General features: G+C 38.5%; 1 protein-coding gene across 3 annotated transcripts in view; it reads left to right on the top strand.

Annotated features, from left to right (window-relative positions):
• SMARCAD1 (SWI/SNF-related, matrix-associated actin-dependent regulator of chromatin, subfamily a, containing DEAD/H box 1) overlaps nt 1–18,765 on the top strand; it is a 91,325-nt gene that overhangs the window by 9,536 nt on the left and 63,024 nt on the right. For all 3 annotated transcript variants that reach the window (XM_061164383.1, XM_061164385.1, XM_061164384.1), the window contains exon 3: nt 13,439–13,616. In XM_061164383.1, the coding sequence (XP_061020366.1) occupies nt 13,439–13,616 (178 nt within the window). The remainder of the gene's footprint in view (nt 1–13,438; nt 13,617–18,765) is intronic.

Genomic DNA, 18,765 nt, shown 5'->3' with positions numbered 1-18,765 from the left:
GAAATTTTGCTTCAACATTCTTATTAACATTTACTTCTAATTTTACTTTTTGTGACCAGAGAATGTAGTCTGTAATATTTCATCTTTGATGAATTTACTGAGATCTTCTTTTTGGCCTACTAAAGAATTTCTGTAAAAGCTCTGAGTACTTGAAAAAGCATAATCTAATTTCAGATTTACTTATATGTCAAAAATAATGTGTTATTATTTATATCATTTTTTTTCAAACTGGATTCCAAGCGTCATAAAGTCAGTTTCTTGGATCCTGGCTGAATGCATATAACTTATTTTTCATAGAGTACAATAAATAGAAAATTATCAAAGTGCAACAGTAAAGCCCATGAGACCTTTGTTATATAATATCTAGTGATCTGTGTGTTTAAGGTCATAATCCATAATGTGTCTTACACTGGATACAAGTCAAAATAGTTTAAAAACTATCTTTTTATATCTTAATTATTTTGGTGCTATCTTTTCTATTAAGAGTTTAGACAAGAGAATTAAGGCCTCATATTTGTCTCTGTTGACTTTTTGCTCTGTGTATCCTGTCATGTCATGCATTTCATTATTAGAATGTATTTGTACATGTCAGTTATATTTTTATTGTAGATATAAATTCTGTTATTAAAAAGTACTTTTCAGGTTTAACACTTTGACCTTGTCCATTATGAATCACATGACTCTTTCCTTTACATTTTTTCTATTTACCTTTCCCTTTTCTTTTGGCTTAAGCCTGAAATGTTTCTTCTTTCTCATTTTAAGCTAATGTATTAGAAACTGCTCTTCAATCTTTTATTCAGTGTATTCATTGTCTTTTTCGAGAGCTTTCATCAGAGATAGTTTGATTTATCTAAGATGCTGAAGATCCCTGTCTACTATGGCATTCAAATTAAGACTGTCCAGATTGCATTTTCTTAATTTTTTAATTTTTATCTTTGGCTGCGCTGGGTCTTCCATTGCCGTGCAGGCTTTTTTGTGGTGAGCGGGGGCTTCTTTCTAGTTGTGGTGCACAGGCTTTACATTGTGGTGGCTTCTCTTGTTGCAGCGCACAGGCTCTAGAGCATACAGGCTTGCAGGCTCTAGAGCACAGGCACAGTAGTTGGGGCACGCAGGCTTAGTTGCTCCTCGGCATGTGGGATTGAACCCAAGTCTCCTCCACTGGCAGGCAGATTTTTTACCACTGAGCCACCAGGGAAGCCCAAGACTGTCCAGAATTTATCATCTATTTTTTTGGTAATAAACCATTCAAAGGGGCAATTGTGTGATGCGCTTCACTAGGTATTCAAAGGAACAGCCTTGAAAGTCAGTTGCCATATGAGAGAATTGAATCATGTAGAGCAGTACACAATTAGAATATCAAAATGGCAAAAAGGCACACTTACATAAGTCTGCAGGACAGAATCAAAGGTTTAAGTGTTTTCTTTCTACTTTGGCATCACCTTTATTTGTGAATTAACAAATTGATTTAGACTTTTCTGTGTGAAATCATAGTCTCCCAGCAGTGATTTTTTTTTTTTTTTTTTTGGAATAGTTTTTAATCTGGGATCCCTTGGAAAGATAGAATCAGTGGCAGGTGTTTAAATCATTCTTTTGTGTTATGGTAGACTTAGATATGAAAATGAATAAATGTATACTGGGAAAATTTAGGATATAAGTTTGTCTTCTGTTTGTACACCCCTAATGGAGAATTTCATTTGGACTTATTCCCTTGAACCTTGGAATCTTCTTGCATATGCTAATGATGTAGGTTCCCATTGCCTTTGTTAATGGGAAAATACCATCTTCTGTCTCTAAAACAGGATTTTTAAGTTATTCTTACATGAAAGGATGGGCTGTTTTCCCTTATGTTCCTTTAGCATTTTGTTGATTCCTCTCACATGGCACAAATTATGATTCATAACATAGCTACTTATGTACATGGCTATTTAGCTCCTATTATTAGTTTTTTAGGGCAAGTGGAACTGTAACTTGCCTTTTTTTTTCTTTAATATCCCCCACCTCCTGGTACAGTGCCTTAAATACAGCAGGCATGCAACAAAGTCAGAGTTGAGTAGTAGCCGGTGTCTTCTATAATTGTTTATAGCTTTCACCATTGTTTCCCTCATTTCTGTAGCTTTATTTTTTGCTTCCTTCCTGTCTCCTTTGTGCTGCTGCTTAAAAGTGCTTCTTAGCTTGGGTCAAAAAGCGTCATTACATCAGGAATATCTCTTTGGTCATTGGCTGTTAGCTATTTTTCCTGTTGTTTGCTTCTGAAAATAGTCAAAACAAACAAATCTAAGCACTTCAGCACTATTCTAATTCCAGATTATTGATACTGGAAAGTTGTTATTTTATATAAAGCTCTTACTATATCCCTTTAGTCCTCAAAGTATGACCTGTGAATTTTTGAGGTCCCTAGGACCCAAAAGGGTCAAAACTATTTCATAATAATATTAAGACATTGCTTGCCTTTTTCACTATATTGGTATTTGCACTGATGATGCAAAAGCAGTGGTAGGTAAAACTGCATGAATTGAGGCCAGGATTCCAAGCTGTTCTAAATTGTCATTATATCCTTAAAATTTTTAAATGTCAGTTTCGCTTAAGAATGTTCTTGATGAAACAGTAAAAATAGTTTTTAATAAATCAACCTTTATCAGTAGGCACCATTTCAATATTTTTTGAAACAAAATGTGCACTCCCCTTTGCTGCATGCTGGAGTGCAGTAGTTGTCTCAGGAGAAAGCTTTCGATCAGTTGCTTTGAGTTTGAGCTGAGCTTGTCATTCTTTCACAGAACACTATTTTTACTTAAAAGAATGACTGACAAGCCACATTATGTAGACAGGTATTTAACAGACATTTTTACAAAAAAATGAACTGATATCAAGAAAACAACTGACAGTATTTATTGCAAGTGATAAAATTCTAGTTTCAAAGAAAACTTTTGAGTTTTGGAACATATATCTACAAATGTGATTTTGACAGTCTCCAGATATTTAGAGATCAATGGTGAGATTAATGAATGTCATTTTTGTAATAAAATATGACATTTGTCAACATTTGGAAGATATGCATTAATCAGTGAGTGAACCAATATTTTCCAAAAGATAATGCATACAATGCTTTAAAAAATTAATGCATGGGTTAAGGGGCTTTTAAAGTGCAAGATTGACTGGAGGGTTTTAATGTAACAGAATGAAAATTTCATTCACATCATTTCAGACTCCACATTGCGACAACCTTTAGAAAAACTACCATCTGTCGAATTTGGGTTCAGTGTCAAAAAATATCCACAGTAAAGTAAAAAGGCTATTTTTTATTTAAAAAAAATATTCCTTCATTCTCTAACTATATAACTGTGGTGAGGCATGATTTCCTTTGTAAACCAAACAAAAACAATAAACTTCAACAGATAATTGCACAAACAGATATGAGAATTTAGCTGTCTTCTATTAAACCAGGAATCTTCACAGATGTAAAACAGTGCTACTTGTCTCACTGAATCTGAGAGATGAGGGAGGAAGGAATATAGTTTTCTTATACATATTGTGTTTTTTTTTTTTTTAAGAATTCCTTCCTTCCTTTGTTTCTGTTTTCTTTATGGTTGTGCTGGGTCTTCGTTGCTGCACCCAGGCTTTCTCTAGTGTGGTGCGCCGGCTTCTCATTGCAATGGCTTCTCTTGTTGTGACACACAGGCTTAGTTGCCCTGCAGCATGTGGAATCTACCTGGACCAGGGATTGAACTGATGTCCCCAGCATTGATAGGAGGCTTTTTAACCACTGGACCTCCAGGGAAGTCCTAAATAAATCCTTAAACATTTTCTTAGTTATTATTTTCTAATGAGGTAAATATTGTAGATATAACCAGCATAAGCAAAGACTCTTGTGGAACCCTCATTTTTTTAAAAGTGAGAAGTTTAAAAGAGGTCCTTAGTTTGAGAAAGCTTTTGTATTATCATCTTTCCTCATTCCCCCATATTATCAAACCATTTCCTCTGCTGTTAGTCACTTGCCAATCAGGCTGTGGGGGTGCCACTTGGTTCAGAGTAGTATACGTGTTTAATGTGTATATGTATATACATATATTTTTTTTTCCCCACAATAGTAAAAAATGTTTATCAGTTTTCACAATCAATAGCCAGACAAAAATTAAAAGAGAATTACAGTTGCAACCCATAATGCAAACATGATTAACCTAACAATATGAAATAATTACATACAATTTGAGGGGTTAAGTAGAGTGATGTGATAAGTGGAAGTACATACATGCACATGTTTTCATCCATTCAGCCAGTCTGTCTTTTGTTTGGTGCATTTAATCCATTTACATTTAAGGTAATTATCAATATGTATGGCAGGTTCAGTCCCTGGGTTAGGAAGATCCCCTGTAGGAGGGCATGGCAACCCACTCCAGCATTCTTGCCTGGAGAATCCCATGGACAGAGGAGCCTGGTAAGCTTTAGTCAGTAAGGTCGCAAAGAGTTGGACAAGACTGAAGCAACTGAGCGCACGCACAGACATACACACACACGCTCCTATTACCATTTTCTTAATTGTTTTGGGTTTATTTTGTGTAGGTCTTTTTCCTTCTTGTGCATACTGCTTAGAGAAATTCCTATAGCATTTGTTGTAAAGCTGGTTTAGTGGTGCTGAATTCTCTTAACTTTTGCTTGTCTGGAAAGCTCTTGATTTTTCCACTGAATATGAACAAGTGTCCTGCTGGGTAGAGTATTCTTGGTTGTAGTTTCTTCCCTTTCATCACTTTAAATATGTCGTGTTCCCTTATGGCTTGTAGAGTTTCTGTTGAAATCAGCTAATATAGCCTGATGAGAATTCCCTTGTATGTTGTCATTTTTCCCTTTGTTACTTTTAATATTTTATCTTTCTCTCTAATTTTTGTCATTTTGATTACTCTGTGTCTCGGTGTGTTCCTTCTTGGGTTTATCCTGCTTAGGATTCTCAGTGCTTCCTAGACTTGATTGACTATTTCCTTTCCCATGTTAGGGAAGTTTTCAGCTCTTATCTCTTCAAATATTTCCTCAGGTCTTTTCTCCCTCTCTTCTCTTTCTGGGACCCGTGTAATGTGAATGTTGGTGTGTTTAATGTTGTCCCAGAAGTCTCTTAGGCTATCTTCATTTTTTTTCATTCTTTTTTCTGTATTCTGTCCTACAACAGTGACTTCCACCATTCTGTCTTCCAGGTCACTCACCCATTCTTCTGCCTCAGTTATTTTGCTATTGCTTCCTTCTAGTGTATTGTTCATCTTCGTTATTTAGTACTTCTGGGTCTTAGGTAAATACTTCTTACGTCTTCTCCATTCTTTTTCTGAGATCCTGGATCATCTTCACTATCATTATTCTGAATTCTTTTTCTAGAAGGTTGCCTGTCCCCACTTCATTTAGTTGTTTTTCAGGGGGCTTTATCTTGTCCTTTCGTCTGGGACATAACCTGCTGCTTTTTCATTCTGGTTAACTTTCTATGATGTGGTTTTTGTTCTAGTGCTGCAGGATTGTGGTTCCTCTTGCTTCTTCTGTCTGCCTTCTGGTGCATGAGGCTAAGAGGCTTATATAAGCTTCCTGATGGGGGGTACTGGGCATGGAAAAAACTGGGACTTACTGTGGTGGGCAGTAAAACTTTAATCTAATTATCTGCTAATGTGTGGGGTTGTGCTTCCTCCCTGTTAGTTATTTGGCCTGAGATGACTCAACCCTGGGGTCTGTGGCTCTATGGTAGGGTTAATGGCAACTTCAAAGAGGGCTTAAAAGGGGTACCATCCAGGACTGCTACTGCCAGTGCCTCTGTCTCTGCGGCCATCCATTGCCAACCCACGCTTCCATAGGAGACCCTCCAACACTAGCAGGTAGGTCTAGTTCAGTCTCTTGTGGGATCACTGCTCCTTGCCCTTGGGTCTTGATACTCTCCAGATGTTGTTTGTGCCATCCAAGAGTGAAGTCTGTTACCCCAGTCCTGTGGAAGTCCTATAATCAAATCCTGCTGGCCTTCAAAGTTAGAATTCCTGGGGATTCCCAGTCCCTTTACCAGATCCCCAGGTTGAGAAGCCTGACATGGGGCTCAGAACCTTCACAGTAGGGGGAGAACTTCTTTGGTATTATTGTTCTCCAGATTGTGGGTTACTCACCTGGTGAATGTGGGATTTGATTTTATTGTGATTGCACCCTTCCTACCATCTGCTTGCAGCTTCTTTGTCTGAGGTATCTTTTTTTGGTGGGCTCCAGCATCCTCCTGTTGATGGTTGTTCAACAGCTAGTTGAAATCTTGGTGCTCTTGCAGGAGGAGATGAACACGTGTCCTTCTACTCTATTCTCTTGAACCAATCTAATGTATATTTTTTGATGGTGAACATTGCATATCCAGTAAAAGTTCTTAGTAATTCAGTACCTGTAAGAGAGTAAAGTGAAAGTCACTTAGTCGTGTCTGACTCTTTGCAACCCCTGGACTATACAGTCCATGGAATTCTCCAGGCCAGAATACTGGAGTGGGTAGCCTTTCCCTTCTCCAAGGGATCTTCCCAACCCAGGGATCGAACCCAGGTCTCCCGCATTGCAGGCGGATTCTTTACCAGCTGAGCCACAAGGGAAGCCCGTAAGAAAGCCCAACTTTTCTTCCTGTCTTATTAATGAAGCATATTAAACGTGAATTTTAAAATTATGTCTTCACCATATATTTTGTATTATAATCTGTATATAATAAGTAGGTAGCTCAGCTACCTGGTAGCTCAGCTGGTAAAGAATCTGCAGGCAATGCAGGAGGCCCTGGTTTGATTCCTGGGTTGGGAAGTTCCCCTGGAAAAGGGATAGGCTGCCCACTCCAGTATTCTTGGGCTTCCCTGATGGCTCAGGTGATAAAGAATCTGCCTGCAGTTTGAGAGACCTGGATTCGATTGCTGGATTGGGAAGATAAGAGGAGAAGATTAAATAAAAGATGACTATATAATCAGTTCAAGAAACTCTAGTGCTCCTACTACTCACTAATAGAATTTTTACCACCCGTCGCCCCCAAACAAACAGTAAGACTTGTTTGAAAAGCTTGTTCTTCACTCTGAATAAAGAAGCTTTTTAAAGATAAGTGGACAATCCAAATCATTTTGTCATGCTGCTGCTAAGTCACTTCAGTCGTGTCCGACTCTGCGACCCCATAGACAGCAGCCCATCAGGCTCCACCGTCCCTGGGATTCTCCAGGCAAGAACCCTGGAGTGGGTTGTCATTTCCTTCTCCCATTTTGTCAAAAGCTGGACACTTGCTGAACTGTTAAAAGTATATGCCTTCAGTTCAGTTCAGTCACTCAGTCATGTCTGACTCTTTGTGACCCCTTGAACCACAGCACGCCAGGCTTCCCTGTCCATCACCAACTCCCGGAATCCACCCAAACCCATGTCTATTGAGTCGGTGATACCATCCAACCATCTCATCCTCTGTCGTCCCCTTCTCCTCCTGCCTTCAATCTTTCCCAACATCAGGGTCTTTTCAGATGAGTCAGCTCTTCACATCAGGTGGCCAAAATATTGGCGTTTCAGCTTCAACATCAGTCCTTCCAATGAACACCTAGGACTGATTTCCTTTAGGATGGACTGGTTGGATCTCCTTGCAGTCCAAGGGACTCTCAAGAGTCTTCTCCAACACCACAGTTCAAAAGCATCAATTCTTCAGCGCTCAGCTTTCTTTATAGTCCAACTCTCACATCCATACATGACCACTGGAAAAACCATAGCCTTGACTAGACGGACCTTTGTTGACAAAGTAATGTCTCTGTTTTTTAATATGCTATCTAGGTTGGTCATAACTTTCCTTCCAAGGAATAAGCATCTTTTAATTTCATGGCTGAAGTCACCATCTGCAGTGATTTTGGAGTCCAAAGAATTTAAGTCAGACACTGTTTCTACTGTTTCCCCATCTATTTGCTATGAAGTGATGGGACCAGATGCCATGATCTTAGTTTTCTGAATTACATGCATTGAGTTTAGGTTAAATTTACAATGCAGTAAAGATCTACATTTTTAGTTTTACTTGTGGTTTGTGATATATCAGGACCACTGTGTAAAAGCAGAGTCCATAGTACCTTTAATACTTTTTGGATAAGAATTAGACTGTCATTTTATTACTTTACATAATTATCAGAATTTGTAAGTGTCTTCATACAAATGGCAGTTAACATAGCTGTGTTGTTTTTTTTTTTTTCCCAAAGGTTTTTCACCCCAAGCACATTCAACATTTATAAAATTGTTCTGTTTGAACAGTTTTGTGATTTCCTTTTCAGTAATGTTGCTAGGACTTCATTGCAGGAAGAAAAATGTTGTTTTGTGTCCTCTAAGAGATTGGTTATGTAAGCCTTGGTTAATGTTATTTACAAATATGATTCAGGAGCCTTGTGATAGTGATTGCTATCATTTTATGACAGTTAATTGCAGGAAGGTCAAGAGTTTTAGCATGCCAGGATTTAGAGTCTGGGTCTTGGATTTTAGGTCTGATACTTTCCCTTGTATGACTTTGGACGAGTTGCTTCTTCTGGATCTTAGTTTATCTATAAAATGATGATATAATGTCCCCTTGGGGTTATTGTAAGTATTGAAAATGTGTTTCACTTCTGGACTTGATACTGAACAGTGGCTAATGGTAGCTGTTGTTTTTTAAATTGGTACTTTTGAGTTAAATTTTCATGTGATCATTCCTTTTTAAAATGTATCATTAATTGGCCCTCCTATCTATGGGTTCTCATCTACAGATCAGCTACAGTGGAAATATTGAGAAAGAAAAGTTCCAGGAAGTTCCAAATAGCAAAACAAATTTGCCACACTCACACTGTAACTATTTATGTAACTTTCACATGTGTATTTACAACTCTTTAGAATTTACATGAATTAGGTATTATAAGTAATCCAGCTGTGTGCATATGTTATATGAAAATACAAGACCATTTTATTTAAGGACTTGAACATTCCCACATTTTGAGAGTGTGCCAGGAAGTCCTGGAACCAATCTCCCTAAACCTCACAGGTACTGTAGGACAGCTATATTCACTAAACCAGGACACTGACCACTTTTAATATGAATTCCTTAAATCAGGAATTCCTCCTCCTGTATATAAGGGAGAATAATTTTGAAACTCAGCCCTTGGAGAGAGGAGACCGCAATAGCATATTATATTCACCTGTTTTGGATAAACAAGTGATGCTGACTTTGTTACTGAGGGCTGCTATAACGAACTAACACAGACTGAGTGACAAAAAGAGCAGACTTACTTTCTCCCATATCTGGAGGCTAGAAGTCCAAGATCAAGGTGTTGGTGGGTTTGGTTTCTTGTAAGGCCTTTCTCCTTAACCTCCTTCTCACTGTGTGCCCATGTTGCCTTTCCTCCATGCACACACATCCTTGGTTTCTCTCTCTTAGAAGAACGTCAAGTCATTTTGGATTAGGTTACTAACCTAACTGACTCATTTTAAGTTAGTCACTTCTATGAAGGACCTATCTCCAAATATGTTACATTTTAAGGTGATGGGGGTTGGAACTTTAGCATAGGAATTTTGGTGGGTTTTTTTTTTTGTACTGCAATTTTTTTTTTCATTTATTTTTATTAGTTGGAGGCTAATTACTTTACAATATTGTAGTAGTTTTTGCCATACATTGACATGAATCAGCCATGGATTTACATGTGTTCCCCATCCCGATCCCCCCTCCCACCACCCTCCCCATCCCATCCCTTTGGGTCTTCCCAGTGCACCAACCCTGAGCACTTGTCTCATGCATCCAACCTGGGCTGGTGATCTGTTTCACCCTTGATAGTATACTTGTTTCAGTGCTGTTCTCTCAGAACACCCCACCCTCGCCTTCTCCCGCAGAGTCCAAAAATCTGTTCTATACATCTGTGTCTCTTTTTCTGTTTTGCATATAGGGTTATTGTTACCATCTTTTTAAATTCCATATATATGCGTTAGTATACTGTATTGGTCTTTATCTTTCTGGCTTACTTCACTCTGTATAATGGGCTCCAGTTTCATCCACCTCATTAGAACTGATTCAAATGAATTCTTTTTAATGGCTGAGTAATATTCCATTGTGTATATGTGCCACAGCTTCCTTATCCATTCATCTGCTGATGGGCATCTAGGTTGCTTCCATGTCCTGGCTGTAGTAAACAGTGCTGCGATCAGCATTGGGGTACACGTGTCTCTTTCAGTTCTGGTTTCCTCAGTGTGTATGCCCAGGAGTGGGATTGCTGGGTCATATGGCACTTCTGTTTCCAGTTTTTTAAGGAATCTCCACAGTGTTCTCCGTAGTGGCTGTACTAGTTTGCATTCCCACCAACAGTGTAAGAGAGTTTGCTTTTCTCCACACCCTCTCCAGCATTTATTGCTTGTAGACTTTTGGATAGCAGCCATCCTGACTGGTGTAATGGTACCTCATTGTGGTTTTGATTTTCATTTCTCTGATAATGGGTGATGTTGAGCATCTTTTCATGTGTTTGTTAGCCATCTGTATGTCTTCTTTGGAGAAATGTCTGTTTAGTTCTTTGGCCCATTTTTTGATTGGGTCATTTATTTTTCTGGAATTGAGCTTCAGGAGTTGCTTGTATATTTTTGAGATTAATCCTTTGTCTGTTTCTTCATTTGCTATTATTTTCTCCCATTCTGAAGGCTGTATTTTCACCTTGCTTATAGTTTCCTTTGTTGTGCAAAAGCTTTTAAGTTTCATTAGGTCCCATTTGTTTAGTTTTGCTTTTATTTCCAATATTCTGGGAGGTAGGTCATAGAGGATCCTGCTGTGATTTATGTCGGAGAGTGTTTTGCCTATGTTCTCCTCTAGGAGTTTTATAGTTTCTGGTCTTACATTTAGATCTTTAATCCATTTTATTTTTGTGTATGGTGTTAGAAAGTGTTCTAGTTTCATTCTTTTACAAGTGGTTGACCAGTTTTCCCAGCACCACTTGTTAAAGAGGTTGTCTTTTTTCCATTGTATATCCTTGCCTCCTTTGTCGAAGTTAAGGTGTCCATAGGTACGTGGATTTATCTCTGGGCTTTCTATTCTGTTCCATTGATCTATATTTCTGTCTTTGTGCCAGTACCATACTGTCTTGATGACATTGGCTTTGTAGTAGAGCCTGAAGTCAGGCAGGTTGATTCTTCCAGTTCCATTCTTCTTTCTCAAGATTGCTTTGGCTATTCAAGGTTTTTTTATTTCCATACAATTTGTGAAATTATTTGTTCTAGTTCTGTGAAAAATACCGTTGGTAGCTTGATAGGGATTGCATTGAATCTATAGATTGCTTTGGGTAGCATAGTCATTTTCACAATATTGATTCTTCCAACTCATGAACACGGTATATTTCTCCATCTATTTGTGTCCTCTTTGATTTCTTTCATCAGTGTTTTCAGTGTTCTATGCATAGGTCTTTTGTTTCTTTAGGTATATACACTCCTAAGTATTTTATTCTTTTTGTTGCAATGGTGAATGGTATTGTTTCCTTAATTTCTCTTTCAGTTTTCTCATTGTTAGTGTATAGGAATGCAAGGGATTTCTGTGTGTTAATTTTATATCCTGCAACATTACTGTATTCATTAATTAGCTCTAGTAATTTTCTGGTAGAGTCTTTAGGGTTTTCTATGTAGAGGATCATGTCATCTGCAAACAGTGAGAGTTTTACTTCTTTTCCTATCTGGATTCCTTTTTTTCTTTTACTGCTCTGATTGCTGTGGCCAACACTTCCAAAACTATGTTGTATAGTAGTGATGAGAGTGGGCACCCTTGTCTTTTTCCTGACTTTAAGGGAAATGCTTTCAATTTTTCACCATTGAGGATAATGTTTGCTCTGGGTTTGTCATGTATAGCTTTTATTATGTTGAGGTATGTTCCTTCTATTCCTGCTTTCTGGAGAGTTTTTATCATAAATGGATGTTGGATTTTGTCAAAGGCTTTCTCTGCATCTATTGAGATAATCATATGGTTTTTATCTTTAAATTTGTTAATGTGGTATATTACATTGATTTGTGGATATTAAAGAATCCTTGCATTCCTGGGATAAAGCCCACTTGGTCATGATGTATGATCTTTTTACTATGTTGTTGGATTCTGTTTGCTAGAATTTTGTTAAGGATTTTTGCATCTGTGTTCATCAGTGATATTGGCCTGTAGTTTTCTTTTTATGTGGCATCTTTGTCTTGTTTTGGTATTAGGTTGATGGTGGCTTCATAGAATGAGTTTGGAAGTTTGCTGCCTTCTGCAATTTTCTGGAAGAGTTTGAGTAAGATAGTTGTTCACTCTTCTCTAAATTTTTGGTAGAATTCAGCTGTGAAGCCATCTGGTCCTGGGCTTTTGTTTGCTGGGAGATTTCTGATTACAGTTTCGATTTCCATGCTTGTGATGGGTCTGTTAAGATCTTCTATTTCTTCCTGGTTCAGTTTTGGAAAGTTATACTTTTCTAAGAATTTGTCCATTTCTTCCCAGTTGTCCATTTTATTGGCATATAGCTGCTTGTAGTAGTCTGTTATGATCCTTTGTATTTCAGAGTTGTCTGTTGTGATCTCTCTATTTTCATTTCTAATTTTGTTGATTTGGTTCTTCTCCCTTTGATTCTTGATGAGTCTGACTAACAGTTTGTCAATTTCATTTACCTTTTCAAAAAACCAGCTTTTAGTTTTGTTGATTTTTGCTTTGGTCTCTTTTGTTTCTTTTGCATTTATTTCTGCCCTAATTTTTAAGATTTCTTTCCTTCTATTCACCCTGGGGTTCTTCATTTCTTCCTTCTCTAGTTAGCATAGGAATTTTGGAGGGGACATAATTTGACCCATAACAGCAATATTTGCATAAAGCTAGGGTATGTTGCATATTGACAGTGTGCCAATTATCAAATTAAATTCTTAATATATATCTTCTAATTTTATGAGCACATTAACCCTGTGATTATTAGCATCTTTATTTTATAGAGGACACTGAGATTTAGGTTAAGTAACTTGGCTGAGCGATGGGATTGAAATTCAAGTCTTTTGGGCTCTAGTGGCCATGTTCTCTTAGGTAAGAACTGAGTACTAGGAAAGAAAATCTCAGAGGAAAGAGGGTTGAAATATACAAACCGCTGTGTTGCAGTGTCCACTAAGGTCTTGCTAGTCAGTAACCTCTGAAGTGGAAAATCATTTAATGTCAGCACTGGTTGACTATTAATTTTTTCTTTAAAAATTAGGAGGAATTTTGGTTTAAGATTGGAGAAGGAAATGCCAACGCACTCCAGTACTCTTGCCTGGAAAATCCCATGGATGGAGAAGCCTGGTAGGCTTCATGGGGTTGCAAAGAGTTGGACACGACTGAGCAACTTCACTTTGGTTTAAGATGGAACCATGAATGAAGCTAAAGATTTTTGGCACATGATTGTGCTGAGACAGATTTGCACAAACAAAATTTGGCTAATTTTCAGGTTGCTCAAAATGCCTTTCTGCTTTTTGTCTTTTGCAGAAGATTCTAGTGTTCCAGAAACTCCGGAAAATGACGGAAAAGCAACTATTTCATATTTCAAGAATCAAAGAGGAATTCAGTACATTGATTTGTCTTCTGATAGTGAAGATGTTGTTTCCCCAAATTGCTCCACCACAGTTCAAGAGAAAAAATTCAACAAAGACACGGTGATTATAGTGTAAGCAACTTAATAGGTTCATTATATTTGCATGTATAAACCCTTTATCTTTTTTTTTTTTTAAGAAAACATTATCTTATCTTGAAAACTTTTTATGATTTCCACCCTCCTTTTTTCCCTTTCCTGACTGCATCTTGGTCATTTTTTCCTAATGAAGAGACATAAAGAGATAAATGTGTGTGTGTGTACATGTTTGTGTGTATGTGTGTGTGTGAGAGATTGATTCTGGATGACTCATTTTCTCTCTTTTTTTTTTGACCTCACAAGTTGGCTTGTGGGTTCTTAGTTCCTGAATCAGGGATTGAGCCCAGGACACAGCAGTAAAACCAGAGTCCTCCCTAATGCACCACCAGGGAATTCCCTTGGTTCTGATTTTCAGTAAAAAAGTTCCGTGAGAGTAAATATTTAATCTTTTCATTCTCCATAGATAGGGAATTTATTTTAACAGGTACTTTTGGTCATTTGTAACTACTTCCTGATTTGTTCTTGAATCTGGGGACATATTCAGTGAGCTAGTACAGAGCTTGTATGATAGATAGAAATGTAGTAAATAAATAAAAAATGCAGTATGCCAAATAATAAATCTGATGGGCAAAGGGTGGGGGGAGGGGGTACAGGGTTTGGGGCCAGGGTTAAGGGCCAAGGGTAAGGTACATGGTTGGAAAAGACTTCATTAAGTAGATGATGCTTGAGCAGAGATGTAAATATGGCGGGAGGGGCATTAGAAATATCCTGCTTAGTGACCTTTAGTGGTGTTATGCCTGTTTAGGGAGAAAGTAGTGAGTCCCATCACTTCATGGCAAAACCTCATGGGGAAACAGTGACAGACTTAATTTTGGGGGGCTCCAAAATCATTGCAGATGGTGACTGCAACCATGAAATTAAAAGACACTTGCTCCTTGGAAGAAAAGCTATGATCAACATAGACAGCATATTAAAAAACAGAGACATTACTTTGCCAATAAAGGTTCGTCTAGTCAAAGCTATGGTTTTTCCAGTAGTCATGTATGGATGTGAGAGTTGAACTATAAAGAAAGCTGAGTGCTGAAGAATTGATGCTTTTGAACTGTGGTGTTGGAGAAGACTCTTGAGAGTCCCTTGGACTGCAAGGAGATCCAACCAGTCCATCCTAAAGGAAATCAATCCTGAATATTCATTGGAAGGACTGATGTTGAAGTTGAAACTCCAATACTTTGACCACCTGATGGAAAGAACTGACTTATTGGAAAAGACCCTGAAGCTGGGAAAGATTGAGTGCAGGAGGAAAGGGGATGACAAGAGGATGAGATGGGGGGATGACATCACCGACTCAATGGACATGAGTTTGGGTGAACTCCAGGAGTTGGTGATGGACAGGAAGGCCTTGCATGCTGCAGTCCATAGGGTTGCAAAGAGTTGGACTGAGGGACTGAACTAAACTGACTGAGTGCAGCTAATGCTAGAAAGTGAAGGATCTAAGGTCACAAGGTGAGGAGTAGAATAGGGAAAGGACTTTATCAAGTTAATAAGCCCATAAGCTATTTGGCTTTTATTTTGAATGAGAATAAAAGGAGCTAAAGGAGCATACTGAGGAGAGGAGTAAAACAACCTGATTGATATGTTTAAAAGTCTTAAAGGGTATAGGGGAGTGGTAGTAGAGTCATGAATACTTTTGTAATAACCAAGGCAAAAAAAAAAGGATGGAAACTTAGACCATTCTCGTACCTATGGGAATGAATAAGAAGTAGTTAGATTCTGGATATACTCTTAAGGTATAACAGAGAGCCTTTATTGATGGATTGCAATGGAATGGGAGAGAAGGGAGTCCAGATGACCCTAAGATAATTTGACCTGGGCAACTGGAAGGATGGAGTTAACAGTAACTGGGATAAGGAATACTCTACTGTCTTGAGTGTGGTGGAGAGCAGCTTTAGAAGGAAAGATCGACAGTTCAGTCACGGACATGGTGTGTTTGAGAAGACTCTTGGACATTTAGGTGGATGTGTCAGGTAGGCAATTTAGATTTGTAACATTAGGTTCTGGAGAGAGGTCTAGGTTCCACCTCTAAATTTAGGTGTTGTCGGGATGAAAACTGTTAGTCGCTGAGTCGTGTCTGACTCTTTGCGACCCCATGAACTATAGCCAGGAACGCAAGAATACTGGAGTGAGTTTCCATTCCTTTCTCCAGGGGATCTTCCCAGCCCAGGGATCGGACCCGGGTCTCCTGCATTGCAGGCCCTTGATATTAAAAGGTATACGTGATTAGATAAAATCACTAAGAGACACTGTAGTATAGCTGAAAAACAGGCAATGCCTTGGTTGAAGGACTTAGGCCAGAGGAATTCTGGATTTTAGGAACAGAGAGTCATGAGAAGAAACTTATAGAAGATTCTCAGAAGGAGCAGTCATTGAGGTAAAACTCACTCCAAAGGTTGTGTGATCAGAGGCTACATGAGGAAAGGGTAATGCAGGAGATCAAGGCTGTCCTCTGCTAAGATGAGGATTTCCTCTTAAAATGAATTTCCTTTTGTGCATAAGCTTAGGTGAACATGCCTTTGTCCTGAATTTCACTGTGAAATAAAAAATTGTGATGATCCTATGTGGTAGATCCTGAGGAAAATTGATACATTAGCACTCCAAATTTTACTTTTTATTTTGAAAAGAATTTAAATTTCCAGAAAAGTTACAAGAATAACCAATTTCCACAATCCTTTTAAAAAGATTCACCCATTGTTAACATTTTCCCATATTTGCTTTTCACCTTCATATAATAATAATGAGAATTATTGTATTTTTATTTATCTTTTTATGACTGCACTGGACTTCCTCTAGTTGCAGTGAGTGGGGACTACTCCAATTGCGGTACTCAGGCTTCTCATTGCATTGGTTTCTCTTGTTGCAAAACATGGGCTCTGGGCACTCAGGCTTCAGTGGTTGCAGCTTACAGGCTCTAGAGCACAGGCTCAGTAGTTGAGGTGCATGAGCTTAGTTGTCCCACGTTATGTGGTATCTTCCTGGACCACGGATCAAACCTGTTTACCCTTAAAATATAAATCAGTGTACTTATTCCTCCAACAAGAATGTCTTGTAATGAAAAAAAAAAATCAGCTGAACTAAGCTTTGTGCTTAGTAATGTAGTTGTTTTTCCTTCTAATTTAAGTTCCTTATCTTTTGATGAACACATAACAAACAGTTTGATTTCAGCACAGGTGGTTAGTTCATGAATCATATTTTGGTAGTACTCTATAATAAAACTATCTCTAGCAACATGCATTGGGTTTAATTCATCATGTGTCTTTAGTCTGGTATAATCTGAAATTTTCTTAGCCTTTTTTTTTATTACCATGATTTTCGTTACTTTGTGAAGGTAATAAACCAGGTATTTTAGGATGTCTCACTTTCTACACATCTTCCCTGTGACTGGGACAGGAAAGAATCTGCCTGCAGTGCGAGAGACCCAGGTTCGATTCCTGGGTCAGGAAGATCCCCTGGAGAAGGGAATGGCACCGCATTCCAATATTCTTGCCTGGAGAATCCCACGAACAGAGGAGCCTGGCAGACTATAGTCCATGGGGTTGCAAAGAGTCGAACATGACTGAGCGACTGACACTTTCATTTTCTCAATTTCTACACCCCTAATGCACCCAAGAATTGATGCTTTTGAAATGTGGTGTTGGAGAAGACTCTTGAGAGTCCCTTGGACTGCAAGAAGATCAAACCAGTCAATCCTAAAGGAAATGAGTCCTGAATATGCATTGGAAGGACTGATACTGAAGCTGAAGCCCCAGTACTTTGGCCACCTGATGGGAAGAACTGATTCATTGGAAGAGACCCTGATACTGGGAAAGATCAAAGGGAGGAGGAGAAGGGGTGACAGAGGTTGAGATGGTTGGATGGCATCACCGACTTGATGGATATCACTTTGAGCAAGCTCCAGGAGTTGGTGATGGACAGGGAAACCTGGCGTGCTGGAGTTCATGGGGTTAGAAAGAGTCGGAGATGACTGAGCAACTAAATTGAACTGATACCTTAGATTAGTATTACGAATTTATCAACAATGCATAAGAGAGTTTACTCTTCTCTCTGTAGGGTTTTGTTTGTTCTTTTCTTCTCTCGTAAATACAGACTGATATTGAAGAAAGTGGAGAAAACCACTAGATCATTCAGATATGACCTAAATCAAATCCCTTATGACTATACAGTTTAGGTGAGAAATAGATTTAAGGTACTAGATCTGATAGACAGACTGCCTGATGAACTATGGACGGAGGTTCGTGACGTACAGGAGACAGGAATCAAGACCATCCCAAGAAAAAGAAATGCAAAAAAGCAAAATGGCTTTCTGAGGAGGCCTTACAAATAGCTGTGAAAAGAACAGAAGCAAAAAGCAAAGGAGAAAAGGAAAGATATACCCATTTGAATGCAGAGTTCCAAAGAATAGCAAGGAGTGATAAGAAAGCCTTCCTCAGAAATCAGTGCAAAGACAGAGGAAAACAATAGAATGGGAAAGACTAGAGATCTCTTCAGGAAGATTACAGATACCAAGGGAGCATTTCATGCAAAGATGGGCTCAATAAAGGACAGAAATTGTAGGGACCTAATAGAAGCAGAAGATATTAAGAGGTGGCAAGAATACACAGAAGAACTGTACAGAAAAGATCTTCACGACCCAGATAATCATGATGGTGTCATCACTCACCTAGACCCAGACATCCTGGAATGTGAAGTGGCTGTAGGAGGGATCACTATGAACAAAGCTAGTGGAGGTGATGGAATTCCAGTTGAGCTATTTCAAATCCTGAAAGATGATGCTGTGAAAGTGCTGCACTCAATATGCCAGGAAATTTAGAAAACTCAGCAGCAGCCACAGGACTGCAAAAGGTCAGTTTTCATTCCAATCCCTAAGAAAGGCAATGCCAAAGAATGCTCAAACTACCGCACAATTGCACTCATCTCACACGCTAGTAAAGTAATGCTCAAAATTCTCCAAGCCAGGCTTCAGCAATACATGAACCCTGAACTTCCAGATGTTCAAGCTGGTTTTAGAAAAGACAGAGGAACCAGAGATCAAATTGCCAACATCTGCTGGATCATCGAAAAAGCAAAAGAGTTCCAGAAAAACATCTATTTCTGCTTTATTGATTACGACAAAGCCTTTGATTGTGTGGAA

The sequence above is a fragment of the Dama dama genome, chromosome 17 (genome assembly GCF_033118175.1).
Source record: "Dama dama isolate Ldn47 chromosome 17, ASM3311817v1, whole genome shotgun sequence".
In the NCBI taxonomy this organism is placed as follows: domain Eukaryota; kingdom Metazoa; phylum Chordata; class Mammalia; order Artiodactyla; family Cervidae; genus Dama; species Dama dama.
The sequence above is the reverse complement of the archived record's forward strand: the minus strand, read 5'-3'. Positions and strand labels throughout refer to the sequence as shown.